The sequence below is a fragment of the Rhea americana genome, unplaced genomic scaffold (assembly GCF_003343005.1).
Source record: "Rhea americana isolate MKP2758 unplaced genomic scaffold, rheAme1 scaffold_39, whole genome shotgun sequence".
In the NCBI taxonomy this organism is placed as follows: domain Eukaryota; kingdom Metazoa; phylum Chordata; class Aves; order Rheiformes; family Rheidae; genus Rhea; species Rhea americana.
Window position 1 is genome coordinate 6,311,858 of NW_028186523.1, and position 17,239 is coordinate 6,329,096.

General features: G+C 34.5%; 1 protein-coding gene across 1 annotated transcript in view; it reads right to left on the reverse strand.

The window, feature by feature from the left end:
* SNTG1 (syntrophin gamma 1) overlaps positions 1–17,239 on the reverse strand; it is a 337,973-nt gene that overhangs the window by 76,977 nt on the left and 243,757 nt on the right. Inside the window, exon 11 of the mRNA XM_085313521.1 lies at positions 13,711–13,840. Within this exon, the coding sequence (XP_085169647.1) occupies positions 13,711–13,840 (130 nt within the window). The remainder of the gene's footprint in view (positions 1–13,710; positions 13,841–17,239) is intronic.

Consider the following 17,239-nt stretch of genomic DNA (forward strand, 5'->3'; position numbering starts at 1 on the left):
AAGCCTTAATCAGGAAGGATTTTGAATAATTAAAAACCAATAGAATTCTCCTCAACGTTTTATGAACTATCAGCTTCCCAGAGTTCAGCAAGAGTAAGACTAGCACTGAAGATGCTGCAAGTAAATTTAAGGATGATTTTTGTTTTAATGCACTTTTCAAGCTTTCCTATGACAAAACTATGAACTCTTATTGAATTTCACTGCATTCTATTCGGCTAAATATCATCTTTTAAGATCATTTTTAAACAGAGAATCAAAAAAGAAGTAAAACATTTCAAAGCTATTTAATTGTGATGTATTTCTGCATGAGTGAGATATGTTATATTGTACATCATGTTGAAGAAACATTTTTAAAGACCTTTTACTGAAAGTCCATCTGTCTCAATATATTTCAGAACAGCAACTAACTGTCCAACTGCATTTCTTAAGAGAAGAGATTGTTTAGACAAGACTATAGATTTTTGCTATATCAGTTGTTCTTGTAGACCAAAGGAAATTGGATTTTGTAAGTTAATAAATGCAAATATTATGCAATTCATATCACAATGCTTCATCTTCTCTTCAAGGACAGTTTCAACAATAAAACATAATATCAAAGGAAGAATCATCATTATGACACTCAAATTACTGGAGCAAACTGAACAAATTATTAAATAACTATCTTATTCACAGAAATGTAACCTCCAAAAATTTTTAACACCACTTTCTGTCATTGGACTAGTAAAGTTTTAGTTGTCAAACATAGACATTAATTTTCCTGAGAGAAAAARACATGGAACACACATGCTCAGGCAACAGGTACAACACAGTAGGTCAAGACCAGCTAGCGATTTTTTCAGCAAAGGTATATTGGTTTGTGGAGACAATGACATGAGTAGAAGAGTTCAAAAGTTCAAAAACTACCATTTACAACATGTTGAATGTGTATTTCCAGCTGCAAGGAAAATGGATGGTGTGTAATTACTAAAATTGTACGTGGTTACATTGCTGTATATTGCCACCTTAACTTGTCACTATACATGAACTGGTTGCGTAACTTGATGTTATTGTAACAACAGTTAAAATAATAATAAACACAAATATCTGAACGGGGTGTTATTTCAGAATTCAGAACCAAACAAAGCAATTAAATATCTGAATGATATCATGCCTATTCATAAAGAAATACCCTTAGCTGAACTGGGCCATTGCAAGAGCATAATTGCAGCGCCCAGGAAGGAAACATAATCCCAACGCTGAATGACRGCAGCAATTCATATATCAAATACAGAATTATTCTTTTACTATGCRTTCTAACTGTCTTAGCAGTAATTAGGTGGGTATTAGTGCATATTGCAATAAARCAAAGATTTTCTTTTGAGCTGTTCTTGACTGGAAAAGCTAGTAACGAAACGAAGTCATAGCTATATAAAGATGGCTTTCACTCCTGAAACCATATTCATTGTGTTCTAAGCCACAGAGAATTTACAATGTCTATTTTACTTTATTTGATCTAGAAAATTTCTGCACTCAGTAAATGGATATAGAACAGAAGTGCCATCTTTTGTAGCTTGTGACTAATGCAACTAGGACACAGTTGACACATGTTTTCTGACTCCTGAAGTATTTTTACCTTTACACTGAAATAAATTATAAAGAATTTATATACTTAAAACTATTCTCGTTCAACTACAACTAGTCTCCTGTTTGGTTTCTTACCTGTTCTAACTTTATTCAAGACCATTTCACACTTATAAATGTTAGCAATCACCTGTTTGCAACAAGTAAATGCTGATACCAAAGAACATTTAATATTTTGACCTTCTTGCAATCATCTGTCAATAATGTTCAACATCCAGTGAACAAACCCTTTCCTCTGCCTCTCTCTGTTACCACTAGTGTGTGTCAAAACCACTTCTTTTCATCCTTATTGTTACTGTCCCCCTGCTGAGCGAATTTTTTTTAGTGGTCTTTCTGGTTCTCCATACTCATGCTATACTTCCTGAGGCCACCCTCAGCAGCAACGCAATTCTGTTCACTAGGTACTTCTGCCTCATGTTTTAGATTAATGAAGACTTCATCGTTTAGCCAAGATGGTCCTTCTTTCACATACTTTAGTTTCTTTTCAAAGGAATAGTATAACTTTTATTCACATTCTACTTATTGAAATATCACTATCCATTAATTTTGGCCATACAAGTATTTATATATAAAAATCTGAAAAAGTTCTTTAGCACTGACAACACTGTATTGGTAGACTCCTCAATGCTCTACAGGAAATRCTACTGTGACAGAGACAACTAATATAAAGCACTGCTAAGAAGGTGACATCAGACTGATAAGAAGAGTGGCAGTGTTGGAAAAAAACTCCAAGAAGAAGACAACATGTAAAAATATAAGATTCCTTCTGTAGCTGAAGGGATAGAGTTAATATTTTTGAAGCTAAAGATGTCTTCTGTATTCAAATCTAACAGAAAAACATGTCTTAGAGTTGTGCTGATCAGATAAAAACAACATGACCAGTGAAGCTACATAAATCAGTAAGACTGCAAGGCAATTTTTTTCATATTACTTGCTGATGACTTGGTCAAGATACAAACTGCCTTTTAAGTCACTCCAGCATAAAGAATGAATGGTATTATAACCAGAAGCAAGAGCAAAATTTCTGTGAGTTTGAGTTTAAGAAAACTTTTAAACCAAAATGCAGAAATTGTGATTTGTTCTATGCACTTATTAAGGAAATGGGTTTTGGATCAGAGAACTAAACAAAAGTCAGACAGCTATAATTGCTGTAATTGCTATGTCTGCAACATATTCAGCTACCCTAAAGGCAGCTTACTTTTCTTGGTAAGATCATTTGCAACCTTTAGAGATTTCTAATTGCTATGCACACCCTTGGTACTATTCTTTTCTTATTTATATTATATTTTCCTGACTTCTGCTCATTATATTTTGAGATGAAAATRCTATTTTTAGTTAAGGTTAGGTAAATTAATATGCTAATCTTTATACCGCTGCAGTAAGAGTAGTTACCTTAATTAAGGTGCAGACACAATTTTCTAATTATTCTATTGCTTTCAGTTAAGTTTCAGTTTTTGGGATGATAGCAGAGATATACTGATTATCTATTTAGCCACATAACTTTAAAAATAATCTGTTTAAAAACAGCTTGTATTCACTTCCTCCAAGAAGTGCATCATATGCAAATATATAGAATAGATTGAAACTGTTCAATGCTGCAAGCTAAAAACATGTATGCAGTCATTGCTCACTTGTAYGATATCCATTAATTATAATGCTAATGTCCTTCAAGATCTGCTTGTTATTTGAATTTGCATTTGTAGRAATCTTCTTAAAATAACAAACATCAAGAGTTTCTTTGCTGTCATCTGGGGCACCTCGGGAAAACTCATGAGGAGAAAAACCTTTTYAGCATCTCCGAATACTTTATGGAAGTAGCTAACAACATTAATACAGCAAAAAAGTGAAACTGAAACAGTAAAAGAAGTATCTGAATGTCAGCTCCTTTTCTCTCTTTGACAGTTCCTTTCTTCATGAATGGTGTGAAATAAGATGGCATTCACAACTCAGTGGACATTTTTCAACAAAAGCAATCTTACTAATAGTTTGGAGAATTAAACTTGTCATTTATGCTTCCTTCTAGATAGAGTTTAAATTTTTATATCATTTTGCTTCCATAATATTTTAATCATCTCTCTGCTCTCTTCCACAAACTGTGATCTTCAGTTTATCTYTCCCATAATGTAATACAGCCACAAATTCACTTAATACAAATGCCACCTGCCTCTGCCATGAATGCTTTTCTTCAGCCTCACAAGCTTAATTCTACCAGGCAGCCTAACCAACAGACAGCAAACAGAGTGTAACATAACTCTTGTCAAATTCCTCCTTTTTAGAATTTCTAAATTTTGAYATTTTGGGTTTTGGAGAGGGATGATTTGGAGGATAGTGAAAGTGGAATTTCACAGAATCACAGAATTCTTTACAAAAAAGTTTTATAATTTTTTTAATTACAGAAAAGTTTCCTATTCTATAGTAACTAGCCCCTACACAATATGCATCCTTATGCATATCCACATGCTTCTTTATAGAAAACTCATGTAATTAAAAAAAAAAAAAACAAACAAACAGTTCATGTCTGGAGAACTGAGAACACGGAATGTGGCCAACCTAAGAACAGTTTTGTTGTCTGGCTGCATGGTACAGACTGCCTTGTGGTGTCACACTGAAAGTGCAATATTAGATGTGTCCTGGTCTCTTCTAACACAATCTCTTCCCACTCCCAAATCTAGCTGTTCYTTCTTTTTCTCTTTGAGGTTCATGCCCAATTCATGTTACCAATGACAACACTTTATTTAAGACATTACAGGTTTTTATACTTTCTTTTTTTCCTGAACAGAATTAGTTTAATATTAATGAAATGAGTAAGTATCACAAATAAGAAAAAGAGTAATTTCTTCTTTGTAATTAGAACAGTAATACAATGGGGATTAGGATTTCTTCTAAATTTGTTGTAGGCTTGTACTCCAGTAAAGGATAAAATTATGCTTAAACATCAAAAACTTTCCAGTAGAACTCATCTCCCCAGTCTCTGCACCTGAGTGGAGAAAGCAGTAACTACAATGAATGGTCAGGCAAATAAGAAAAAGTAACGACAGATATTTTCACTTATTTTCCACACTTTATTTCCAGTCTTTTAGCTCTGCTAAAACAACTGGTTTGGGGACTGTACTGTGGACCTAGATTAGTGATTGGGTCAAAAAGTCYGGGGGGAAAAAAAGTGCACTGTAGTTTGTGGAGTATTTGTGTCCATTTCAATCATGATAGGTGATCACCCACTCACAACAGGGGAGATATGGTGCTCAGACTGAAGGAGATACGCACACATCTGCTGCTTGTAAGCAATGCTCCTACTCAAGGGGTAGCCTGGATGAGAGCCACGTTCTAGAAAATACACTTTTGCTGCCTGCTAGATGTGCATGAATTTTATGAGCCTCTCAATAGACAGCAAGCAGAGCTGTCTTTGGACCAAGGGCCAGAGCTTCAGCGCTGCTCTATCTCAGAACATCCTTTGGCCCGGGGCTAGAAAGTCAGCTTTAGCCCTGCAGGCTGGGTGACACTGAGATCTCCTGTCTCACATGTCAAGGCGACTCTCCTAACCTTTAGGCTATTATGCTAAAATACCCACTTGCCATCTCCTATTAGAAATGGGAGAGGTAAGTACCTAATTCAAGGAGACTGAATTACCCTTTGGAGATTTCTACACTCCTCATATAGTAAYGGGACAGATGTATGTGCCTAGGTTAGCAGGAATGGATCACTTTCTGCAAGTCTTAAAGACATATCATTTTATCCATTGACTATGTAGGGAGTTTGAATGGAAAGGATCTCTCCTTCTTAGGGACAAACACCTAACATTTCTGYGAAATAGTGATTAATTTAGTTAAATTAGATTAAATTCCTATATTTTTATCCTATTTAAAAAAAAAAGAGAGAATTGTATTTCCTTGGCAATGTGATACCAAAAAGCAGGAACTGCTAAAACTCCCCCGACAATGTTAAGTCTGCTGAATTATTTGAGAAGCTGCAGCACGTTGACATACCGTAAGAAGTATTTCATCTTTTTTTATTACCTTACAAAATTACCTGAGGACGTAAATATAATGAACAATGAAAGCAATGTCTTCTCCTAGGCAGAATTAACAGACTTTTCCCTGAAGAAAGCTGTGATAAGTTTGCATGATCATTCACTAATTAAAATGATTCATAGACTCACATCGTTTTTGCAGTATGGACCTATTACATTGCTTTTTACTTTGCTTTTTTTGAGATTTATCTGTACAAACTGAAACCATATCAAACATGCAAATAATCATCTCTRCATAGTTTGCTTGCACATATTCAGATTCAACTCTGAACAATTTCATCTAAAGAGAAAATTGCTTATCCTTTTACTTAAATGGTCAGTGTATTACTGATGCAATGGGTTACAAAAATTATTTACTAGTCATCTGATTTCAGTGAATCATACTGAAAGAGGAGTAGAATATCTATTAGCAATTAAAAACAGAAAAAAAAAGTTTTATGCCATTTGAAACGTAGCCTGATGATTAAAACTAGGATTTATTATGTTAAAAAGCTAAATTCTCTATTTGTGCTGACTTTATGTCATCTTTCTGCTAATGTTGGTAAAACTAGGCATAAGGATTAATGTGCATCAAGTGCTTTCTCAGTTGCATTTGTGTTCTATTTTAAGATAGTGAACCTCTAAGCAGTCATAGGACAGAAGAACAGGCTTTTTTAACTACTGGGTTGCCKCCTTGATTTGATGATTTCCTCATTCTCTTTATCTGAAAATTAGTGTCTAGTTTTCCTATCACAGGATATGTGATAAGAAATTAGAATTTAGGAATTCAATTTTGTACGAGTATTTGGGTTATAAAGTGCTCTCTTCACAGACTATCCTGTCATCATTGATAACTGGCATATAAAGCAAAACTGCAGAACGAAGAACTRATTACCCACATCGAGTAAACAAAATACAAGTCATTTTGCTAATAGTCAAATACATGTGATTAATATGCCCTGAAACACTATTCCATGTAGCAAAGGATGTCACATAGGATGTCAGCATGGGAAGAACTTTAGCTTTGCCACGCAGATTCCTGCCACTTAACCATGTCAGAGCCAGAAGAAACTATCAGGGCTAAGAAGCTTGATGCAGAGTTTCATAATGTCTTTTGTCAGTAGAGGAACGGCAAGTCCAAGGGCTCTTGGGTTCATTTCCTCAGCAGGAGATCCTCCCTAGTGGATAACGAATTTTCACAATCTAACCACAACTTACCTCTCACATTGTAAATTGCCACATGACTCCTGAGAATAGCGGGAAAAAGCACGGGTGTTTTGCCTGTTTTCCGGTCAGCTGGACTTGTCTGCCCCAGCCTCTCTTAGCTGTCCCTGAACCACTCACATCCCTGTTCTCTTCCCCACCCCTCTGCCTCTTCCTCTACTCTCTACCTGAGGCTAAGATAAGCTATGCACGACTAGAATGTGCTGTATGTCTGCAGTACTTTATGAAGCAAGACAACCAAATGGAGAAAGTGCTTTCAACACATTAGTCTACTAATAATGTATACCCTGAGGTGTTTTATGGCTCTTTGAGTGCATTTCAATTTATTTTAATTCTTTTTCTTTTTAATTGGTTGTGGAAGAAAGGTAACACTTTTGATGTACCCACCTTTCAAAAATATATCCTAAATGGGAACAAGCTAACCTTGCTTACCTTAACATGAATAATGATATTCATGTTTTGTTTTAAGGCTGAAGAGATGAGGGACACAAGGAGAAAAGTTATTATTGTCTAGCCCCCCAGTTCCCAACTGCTGCTTTATCAACAGCAGTTTGTGATTCCGTAACAACTTTCCACACTCTCTCACTTAAAATAAACCAACAGTGGAATACTGAACAGGGAACTGAATAGTTCCTTGAACAACAAAAACTGCGTTAAAGGAGCTGGAAGTCTCCAACTGCTATTGAGAGGGCACCTTGGCATTTAGGCAGGAAAGGGCAACTCACAGTGGTTACTTCCTTCCTCCATGGCTGGCGTTCTCTAAAAACCCAAGTGGCTTATCTGCATTCCCGCTCAGGACTGCTCTTACTTWCTTTATTCTCTTCATCCTTTCCTATTTTAAATCAATTAAAAGATTTTTTATTTTTTCTTAATTACAGATTCCTTTCTACCCTTTAGCAGGGGTGAGATGTTGACAGCAGATACGACATCTCTCTAAAGTGTCTTATAACCAGCCAGAATATAGATTTATATAGTATGTCAACTAAAGCCTTGGATAATTATGGAATGAAGGAAGGAAGGGAGTCTCAACACTATAGTATAAATTCTACATAGATTAAATAATATATATGCTGATGTTTTCGTTTTATCCCCATATCTATGCAAGGCTACAATTTTAAATGACTGCATACCAAAATTATATGAATCAGTGAAAATGTTGCTAWTCTTAGCTTTGTGCTAGCAGCACATATATAAAACAGAAAAAAAATATTATCTCTGCATCAATATGGCTTTGTTAATAAAAAGGCTACAATTTTACAGGTAAACTAGTTCTTCTGTACAAAAAAAAGGGCTTTTGATTTTATTGGATATTTTTTATCTTAAAATTCCTGTGTTCTGGAGCTGTAGTCATTTATAGTATAGATGCCAATATTTTTATTACATAYTTTTGACTGTTGCAAGTCTTGTAATACTATGCATTTGTACAGTAAAACTGGAGCGTTCAAATATTTGGTAGAAGTTTGGTCCCTTTTCTTTTACTTGAAAAAGCTATCATGACTAATTGAAGTATAGTCCAACTAAAGACTGCAYGTCTTAATGATGTGTGCTGTCACCCTGATCACTGTATGTCACTACAAACACACCAACTACGAAGCCAAAGTTTCTTGCTACAAGTTTCCCAGGCAAAGTGACAAGCTTGCTAAAGCTTGTGCAAGTTTATAAAAGYATATTTGGCTACTATTCTTTTCTCATGCTGTTTTCCCCACCTGATACATGCTAGACATTGTTCTTCAAACTCTAGGAAATTTTAAAAGTGCAGATGAGATACTAGAGCAACAGCAAAAGTTTGGAAAGTTGTGTCTTTTCTTTGCAGCTAAATCAGTACACCCAAAAGGATATAAACAAGGTACAGCCAACAAGGTACAGGCAACAGTAAGCAAAATAAGACAGGTAGTAAACTGCACAAAATGTAGGTAAGTGTAAGACAAGGCCATACATAACACTTAATAACACTGACACAGAAACAGATGTGTTTGTAAATGTCAGACAAGTAACATCCAGATTTAAAGGGAAGGGTGGAAATAGAAGAGATCTGATTTATATAATTTTGATGCCATGTGACTACTGTCAGTCACTTGGATCAATGTCCCTTAAGAAAACTATATAGGAAAAAGAAAAGTAACATCATTATATTACAAATGTATCCAGTTCTGAGCTCCTRCAGAAACCTAAATACAGTGTTGGAATAAGGACCTCTAGGATTTTCATTACAAGGTCTGGAATGAGACCCAAAACAAACAAACAAAAAAGCCCTAATAAATCAGAACTCTGTAAACATCTGAATGCTTAATGCTTTTTAGAATAGTTGAACATACATTTTACTAGATAAGATCCAATTTATCTGAGGGGATTTTGTTATATTCATTTTGTCTTGGGAAAAATAAATCATATATGGAAAAATATTTATTAAGGCTCTTTTGAAGGCTTAATATACTGCACTATTTTATTTTTATTTCACAAGGCTCTCAGCTTCTAGAGGAGAGACAGTATTTGTCTTTTGCACTAGTACAGAATATGTCAACGTATGAAGTTTAATACTAGTGTTGATCATTTTGGATTTCCTCCGTATTTCAAATTGTATATAGCTTAGTAACCAACAAGCTACTAAAGTCTATTATTGTAACACACAATTCTTAGAGCATCTAAATGTTCGGGTTGACTTATTTTGTTTTGAAAAAGCAAACTAGAACAAAATCCCTAAAAACTCCAAAATGACGAACATCAGAGTATCCACACATTCCTGATGGTCTGTCACAGTATTTCAAATAAAAAAAGGGAAACACGAAAACCTGTTCACTGCATAGGAGTGACATTGATTTATTCGTCTAATTCCAAGGTGCGTTCTTACTGGCTGCAGCACCCACCAGAAAAACGAGACGTACTTTATGAAGCACTTCTTCCTGTAAGTGGACCATACTATTATAACTGKTTTTTTTTTCAAGTTTTGTTAAACTTTAGTTTCTTTTCCCTTTATCTAGGAAGTAACAGTATCCTTATATATTAATTACCCCAATTATCCCAATTACCCCAATAACTCCAATTACCCCAAGCCTTGTAAAGATATTTAATAAACTATTTTGTTCTCTTTTTTTTTCAGTGAAAGTGAGGATAAACACATTAGTCCCCTTAGTAGTAGTTTATTTTTTTAGGTATTATTTACTTTTTAAACACACAATTAAATGCACAACTCCAATCAAGCTACAGGGCTAGTTCAGTTTTCAGAATACAGGCATAAGTTCAAGAAAACTTACATAACTTGTCCAACCACACATTAAGTTTGTAGATCTCTTAATCCTACTGCTTTCACTCTATACGTCTCCTATCAACATGAGTGTGCCAATTTCACAGATACACGGTATCTTGTAAGATTTGCCCAGAAGATGTGCTATCATGGAATAAAGTGGAGTTACTGTAAAACAAATCTCATCATAAATCTTTCAGGATCTTATGGGTATTTTTGTGTTAAATTTAAAACTATCTTTTTGTTACTTCCTTCTTGACAATTTTAGCTCTGCTGTCTAGCATTCCTATTTGCTGAAGTTTTTGCTGTTTTTTTTCCTTGCCAAGTGCTAGCTCCAAGGTAAGAAGCATAAATGTGTGATTGTTGCACTATTTCCCAAGGAAATAATAGAAGAGGAAACAGAAAAAGGCATATCATGGCATATGCCCCTCATGGTAGGGCATATCATTGTACTCCCTATATAAAAATCTGCTATAGAGAAAAGAAGAGACAAACGCAACAAATACAGTCTGAAGGACAAATCCTTAAAGACTCTATTAAACTATATCCTACAATAGGCTAACTATGATGTATTTTGTTAATGCTGTTACAAAGATCTAAAACTTCTGTTCATTTATTATTGCTATTATTACTATTATTATTATTATTATTATGGTAGCACTTGAATAGTGGATTGTGCAACCAAATAATTTTGAATTGAACTAAGCTTGAAAAATATCTTGGATAAAGTATCTTCCCTGCTAAAGCCATCACAAATGTTGCCTTTAAGTTCACTGGACCATGGATTTATAGAAATGAAGTCAACTAGACCAGACAGTACATTGCTGTTTTTATTTAATCTGTTTTAAAATTCAGAATATCAGTTCCTATATCTGTGCATTAAAACTGTACTTTGTTGCATAACAATGCAAGTTTTATCTCACCTTGTACTATGACTGCTAGTCACTCACACTGAAGAATGTGATTCCCTGTAGGAACCACTGTCCAGACTCCATTACTTATTTTTAGCTAGCAATACTGTTTTTCAAAGAGGATGATGTCAATATTCTTTGGTTTTGCCTTCTGCTTCTATCTTTTTGTTACCTTTTACTACCCAGTAGACAGTGGCTACACTGATGATTTTGCAGTTATGCTACATCACTTTTATGTCAAATGTTGACATTTTAAGTCCTATCAGAAAAGAGATTCTGTGTTTACTCTGAGGAGATTTGTATTGAACTATGGGCTCAAATAGGAGATATTTTGGAACCAGGGACTCATGCATCACAACTCTCTAAGATACTTAAGGGAACATGGGGAAAGAAAACCTTATTGTTCCTACATACATGTGTGGGGTATGAACTACCAGATGCTTTTTTTTCAACCAGACTGTGAGACAAAAGGTAAAATAGCTCAGAATTACTGGTTGAAATTAGAGTTCTTTCTGTTAAAATATCCAGGCATTACTTCAAGACATCTAAAGTTAGGCAAGATAAATCCCACTCAAATCCGCAGAGTGCAATCTTGACACACTGAAAGGAAAGGCTTTCAGAGTAATGCAGTTTTTTATCGCCTTTCTTGTTCTTCTCTTCTTCCTTCTGTTCTAAAAAGTAGTTGTGACAGAGAGCTAAGTTTACATTTCTATGAGCCACATGATATTTTAAAGAAACAATACTTTGGAATTACCTCTAGACAGAAATAAGAAATTAAGTGAAACTAAAGATCAGGAGAGTAAAYATATTTCGGTTTGCAAAAACTGAAATAGTTTACAGAAAACTCTATAATCTCTTTGTTTACTTGGTACTGGATGTCAGTCTGAGGGAGAATCAACTACAGGCAAGAGTAAATGGGTTTTCCTCTCACATAGGAAAAATGCTAATATCAACAGTATGTGTATGCCAATAACCACCTTGCAAAGAAAGGAATATAAGGACCTCTAATTTCATCTAGTCATTGTTCTCAGTAACAGTTATATTTTTCCTATCTGTGTTTTTAATGTTTCTTTATTCATTTATAACATATGCTGTCAAATACCTAATTCTTACTGGCAAATGCCATTTKTAAAGAAAAGTATTTTATAAACAGGAAAGTCCTCTCACAAATTCATACTATCAATGAACAATTAGCATGGTTCTAAAAGTATATTAATAGATAATGGTCATAAGACCTGACTAAATCACAGCTACTGTACAGGGTGTTATTGAGATAGAGCAAATAGAAAGGTTTGCATAAGAGTTGTATAATTAACTATTTCTATCTTTTAAAGTATTAACTCCATTTGTTTCTGTAATTTATAGAAACTAGTGTAGAATTATAAACTATATTCCTTTTTAAAACACTGAAAGTATATCACAGAACAACAGTGCATTACCAAAATTGAAGTTATACTAAGCACCCACATTTAGAGGCTCATTAGAGCTACAGAAAGCACTATCAGATAAAGTTTGGGTGCATCCATCCATTGTTGTATGTTATCAGATATGTTACTTTAGATAGCAAGAATCATTCATAGTCTTAACTAAAGATGGTAACAGAAAAAAATAGCACCCTCATTTGTCAGGATGCCTAGTGAGACAGGAAGCTCTATAGAGCAACAGCACTGTAAGGATGAATAAATAGCAATAAAGTTGGCTTGTACTGCATGGAAGCTTGCAGATGGTGCATGAATTCATGTCTGTCACCTTTCTGTAATACATTGATTTTTACATATTGCTGCCAGATGGAACACAGTTTTGTATCTTGAATACAAATCTCCAAGAAATACAGCTTTTTTCAATGTGTTCCCAGTATTTGAAATAAAAGCAAATTTAGAGRCAGGTTTGGGAAGATAAATTAGATTTAAGAATATCTGAGAGAATATAAATTAAATCCTCAAGGGCTTCCTTGTTATAACTCAATTCAAAATATTGGAATTATCTTGTGTGTTCTGTACTTTTTGAAAAAAACRGGAAAGATACCAGATAGACCTCTAAAAGAAAATCTGCATGCCATCTACCAAATATAAAATACACCCTAAGCAGATTTGGAAAAGCTTTCAGCTGAACTGACTTGTAGTTTGGCAAAACTTTTGCATAACATTTATCCTTGTTTCAGTACAAATGTATCTGTCCCACAAGATCAAACCGTAAAAGTACAATGCATGAATGACAAATGCATTTAATCTTTGCTGAACATCTGTAATTATTCCATGGAAGCACCTTATGGTTCTCCTTGTTTTCAATGATACCTAAATAGACCTAATATCTAATTTAGATATTACTGGAACAGACTTTTTTTTTTGCATGTGTTTTGTTTTAACTACCAATGAACTACAGAATTCCCTTTTGCTTTGTAAGTSCCTACCCATCACATCCGGCTTTCTCTTTTGTCTAGCTGTGGTTCCTAATCCTGGCTGGTATTGCTAAAAAGCATATATTTCTCATAGTGATAAATTGAACTATGTAACTGTAGGGGAGAATGTTTTCCCATTCAGTGATTTCTCACAGTCTGATTYGGTGACAAACTTGAGTTGACTTCTCTCAGGCAGCCTCAAGCATTGTTTTTATGCAGATAATTCTGTGTTTGAACCCATTAGGCTTTTATGACAGTTGTAATCAAATATGATTGGGAAACCTTCTGGCTTACTTGGATCCATACTTACATTGTGCTTTGTGAGGTTGGAAATGTTAGTTGCTATTGCTTGTAGCCAGTCAATACAGTCTTCAGCAGAGAGACACTGAATTATTCCACTGCAAACCCCATCCACAGCAATTACTTGGAACGCATTTTGCCTATAGACATGTCATAACAGATCAGGTCAGAAGAAAATTTCATCTGTTCTAACATACCATCTTAACAATACTTGTAGAAAAGCTTTTCTTTCAACTATAATGAAGGTCAGCCACTGAACACTGATAAATTGCTGGTTTTCCTGCTTTATAAATATCTGACATATTAAAACAACCATGCTAAAAGGTCAGCTCAGACTATATTAAGTTTCTATAGATGGCACAGCTATAAAAAATGTCACAGAATAGCTCCATGGCATCTTAACCAACTGTATGTGACATGAAAGCTAACCAAGTAAAATAGCTGATACATACCACGGAGTTAATAGTTTAATATTATCACTGCAGATCAAAGAGAGGAAAGTATTCATTGGACACTGTACACAACCTTTCATGAAATTCTGTGGAACACACTTTTTCTCAACAACTTCGTTTTATTTTTCTAAGACTTTGTTTAAATGTAGTAACATTGTCTGAATACCCCTATTGGCTGCTTTCGGTTATAGAATTTTGATTGCAACTGATACTCTTTTCAAATGCTTRTGGAAAGGCTGGAAAATTCAAAATTGACCAGACAGGGTTCATGATTTTTCACACTGCATTTATTGGATCATTAGCAGAATAGAATGGAACTGCAAGGAACATCCATTCATAGAAGTGGTGGCCATCCAGGTGTCCCTACCTAGCGTCATTCTGGCCACTYGTATAATGTTCTGCCATGCATTATAGACTGCCTTACCAGAGCTGAGTGCCAAACAATTACAAAACGAGAAAACTTTCAGATGCCAAACCACTAATAGACCTAATTTCCTCAGTAAATAGCCTTCTTGGCTAACAGCCTTTGGAAGGCTCACAGGTCTCTGGCTTCAGAACCAAAAAAAGCTCAACATTAATCGATCTCCCAAAATAACACATTATGAAGCATATAGAGAATATCAAGTTTCACTGCTGGCATTCTGCTACAATCACATCCATTAGCGATCAATTCATAGTTGAAAATTAGGCACACATCATTCGGATTTTTTAAGAATGGTTCACACAAAGTCAATGTTATTTTCAGTGCAAAACTGAGTGTCACWGATGACAGCTTCTRAAATCTCAAGATAGTTATCCATKCTACAAAGTTATCTTTTACCTCTTAAAACTAGATTCAACTAATATCAAATGTAGAGGTAATATCTATCTTTAGCGTAAAGGTCTCTTTTCTGTCTGTGTCAAGTAAAGGCTTTTCCTTGTCAGGAAGAAAAAAAGGAATTAGAGCCATTCCTTTGCTTTGTACAATYCAGACATGAGAGCAAGCTCTGACTGGAGGATAAAGCTTACATATCCTAACATGGATAAGGCTTATATACACTAACATCATCATGCAGAGACCACTGGCTTACCTAAATCTATCACCTAGCTTATCTATTCAGTTGCCTTTTAATCACACAGCTAATGAACTTTCTTCAAAGCCCGAAAGGTACGAAGAGAGAGCTACTACTCAGAAGAGAAAGACTAGCTACTCATTTTCACAACGATTCAGATAGTTTTTGAAGATTTATTTAAAGCTTCTTCAGATAATATAGGTAAGAATTTATTTACTATAGCTTTTATTTTAAATGGCTATAAAAATAAACAGTAAATTCTTTCAGAATAAAATGATAAATAATCCATTACATAAAGAGCACAACACGATACTCAGGTAAACATGTTGATTACCTCTTTCAAATAATAATAAAAAAAAGCATGATTTTCAGGATTTTCTTTTTGTCTCCTCAGCCTGTTGTAAAACACAGTAGAATTCCAAGGAATCTACTAATGTGTGACATTAACCTACACAAATGTARAAAATCCAGGATGTTTTAGATTCCCTGGATTTAATCCTGATGCACAGAATTCCCTTACACTATAAAWCCTGTGAATCTGATACATTCAKGGCCTATCAAATCTATTATTCCCACATATTTGATCTGTGCATGCACAATAAGAACACTTGTCCAGGATGCTCTTGTCCAAGAGTCAAGAAGCCTGGATTACAAAATGCATGATATCTGTGAATGTGTATGAGCAGTAGATATTTTTAGTCTTACATTATTTTAAAGATATTTTCTAGCATTAGTTACTAGCCAACTCCATACCACCACTCGAATGTAATATACATATATATATATATATATATATAAAAAAAATACATACTTAGTTTTAAATAAAAAAATACTTGATTAATAAATCATACTACAGCAAAAATAGTTAAGCTTAGATGACTTTTTATTCAGATACACATCTCACATTCTGTGTTTTCTGGTACTCAAGAGTTGCATTCGGAATTAATAAACTTTCTAAGATTAGCTTGAATACCTTCCAGAATTTTACATGAATACCCTATGGAATTCATGTATCTCAAGCATTCTATTAAAAAAAATAGAGTATGATTATGAGGAATAATAATGCATGTGATAATGACAGTAAGTATTTCTGTGTCAATATTTACAAAGTCCAAAACATAACAAGTTATTACATAACATGCTTTCTGTATTGAGAACAACCTTGTAAACACTAACTACAGAAAACTTAATGAATTAATTTCCATTTTRTATTGTTTTCCTTAATATTATTTTCAATATCCTTTCCTTAATATTGCTCTTTAGTCTTTCTGTTTGCAGTTCCTTTTAAAAATTATCTACCTTTCTCTGATAGTAGATTTTGAGGAGTCCTATTCTAAAGTTCTTACACTAATTAAAAACACCCTTATAGCCTGTCTTGCTAGCAACATAAAATGTTGTTTCTATGCTTTTTTAAAGCAAAATCCATTATTCCCTCACTGTCAAACTGCAGTACATTTACTCSTTCATGTTATATAATATAAGAGGATAAAAGGAGAACATTAACATAGTTATTCAAGGCATGAATGTGAATTTAGATGGGCTGTATAGTACCAATACACTTGTAAATGTTTTCTGGAAATGGGAATCTCAAGCATATTAATGTCTAAAAATAAAATTTCTCTCTAATGTACAARTTCTATAATGTGCAAATGAAGTTTGTGTTTTATTGATAYAGAAACAGGATTTCAAAGCCCTGAATCTATGAATAGGTGAATATATCCTAATTTTCCATGTGAGTAGTTCCATTCAGTGGTATGTCTTATCTGAAGCATACAGTAGAAAAGATCTCAAATTTGACTATTAACATTCCGGCCCTTTATGCTTCACACTCCTGATTTCCCTTTTAACAACTGCTAAACGTTGAGCTGATGGTTTTCATAAAGCTTAATAGAGTAACTTCCGCATCTGTGCTGTCTATAYCCTGCTTCCTTTCAGTACAGTGTGCTCCCTGTAAAGCCAGTATAGCCCTCCGCTCACACCTTGACTCCCYGAGCCAAACGCTGTTTGTGAATAGATCAGGGATTGTGTAGCCAAG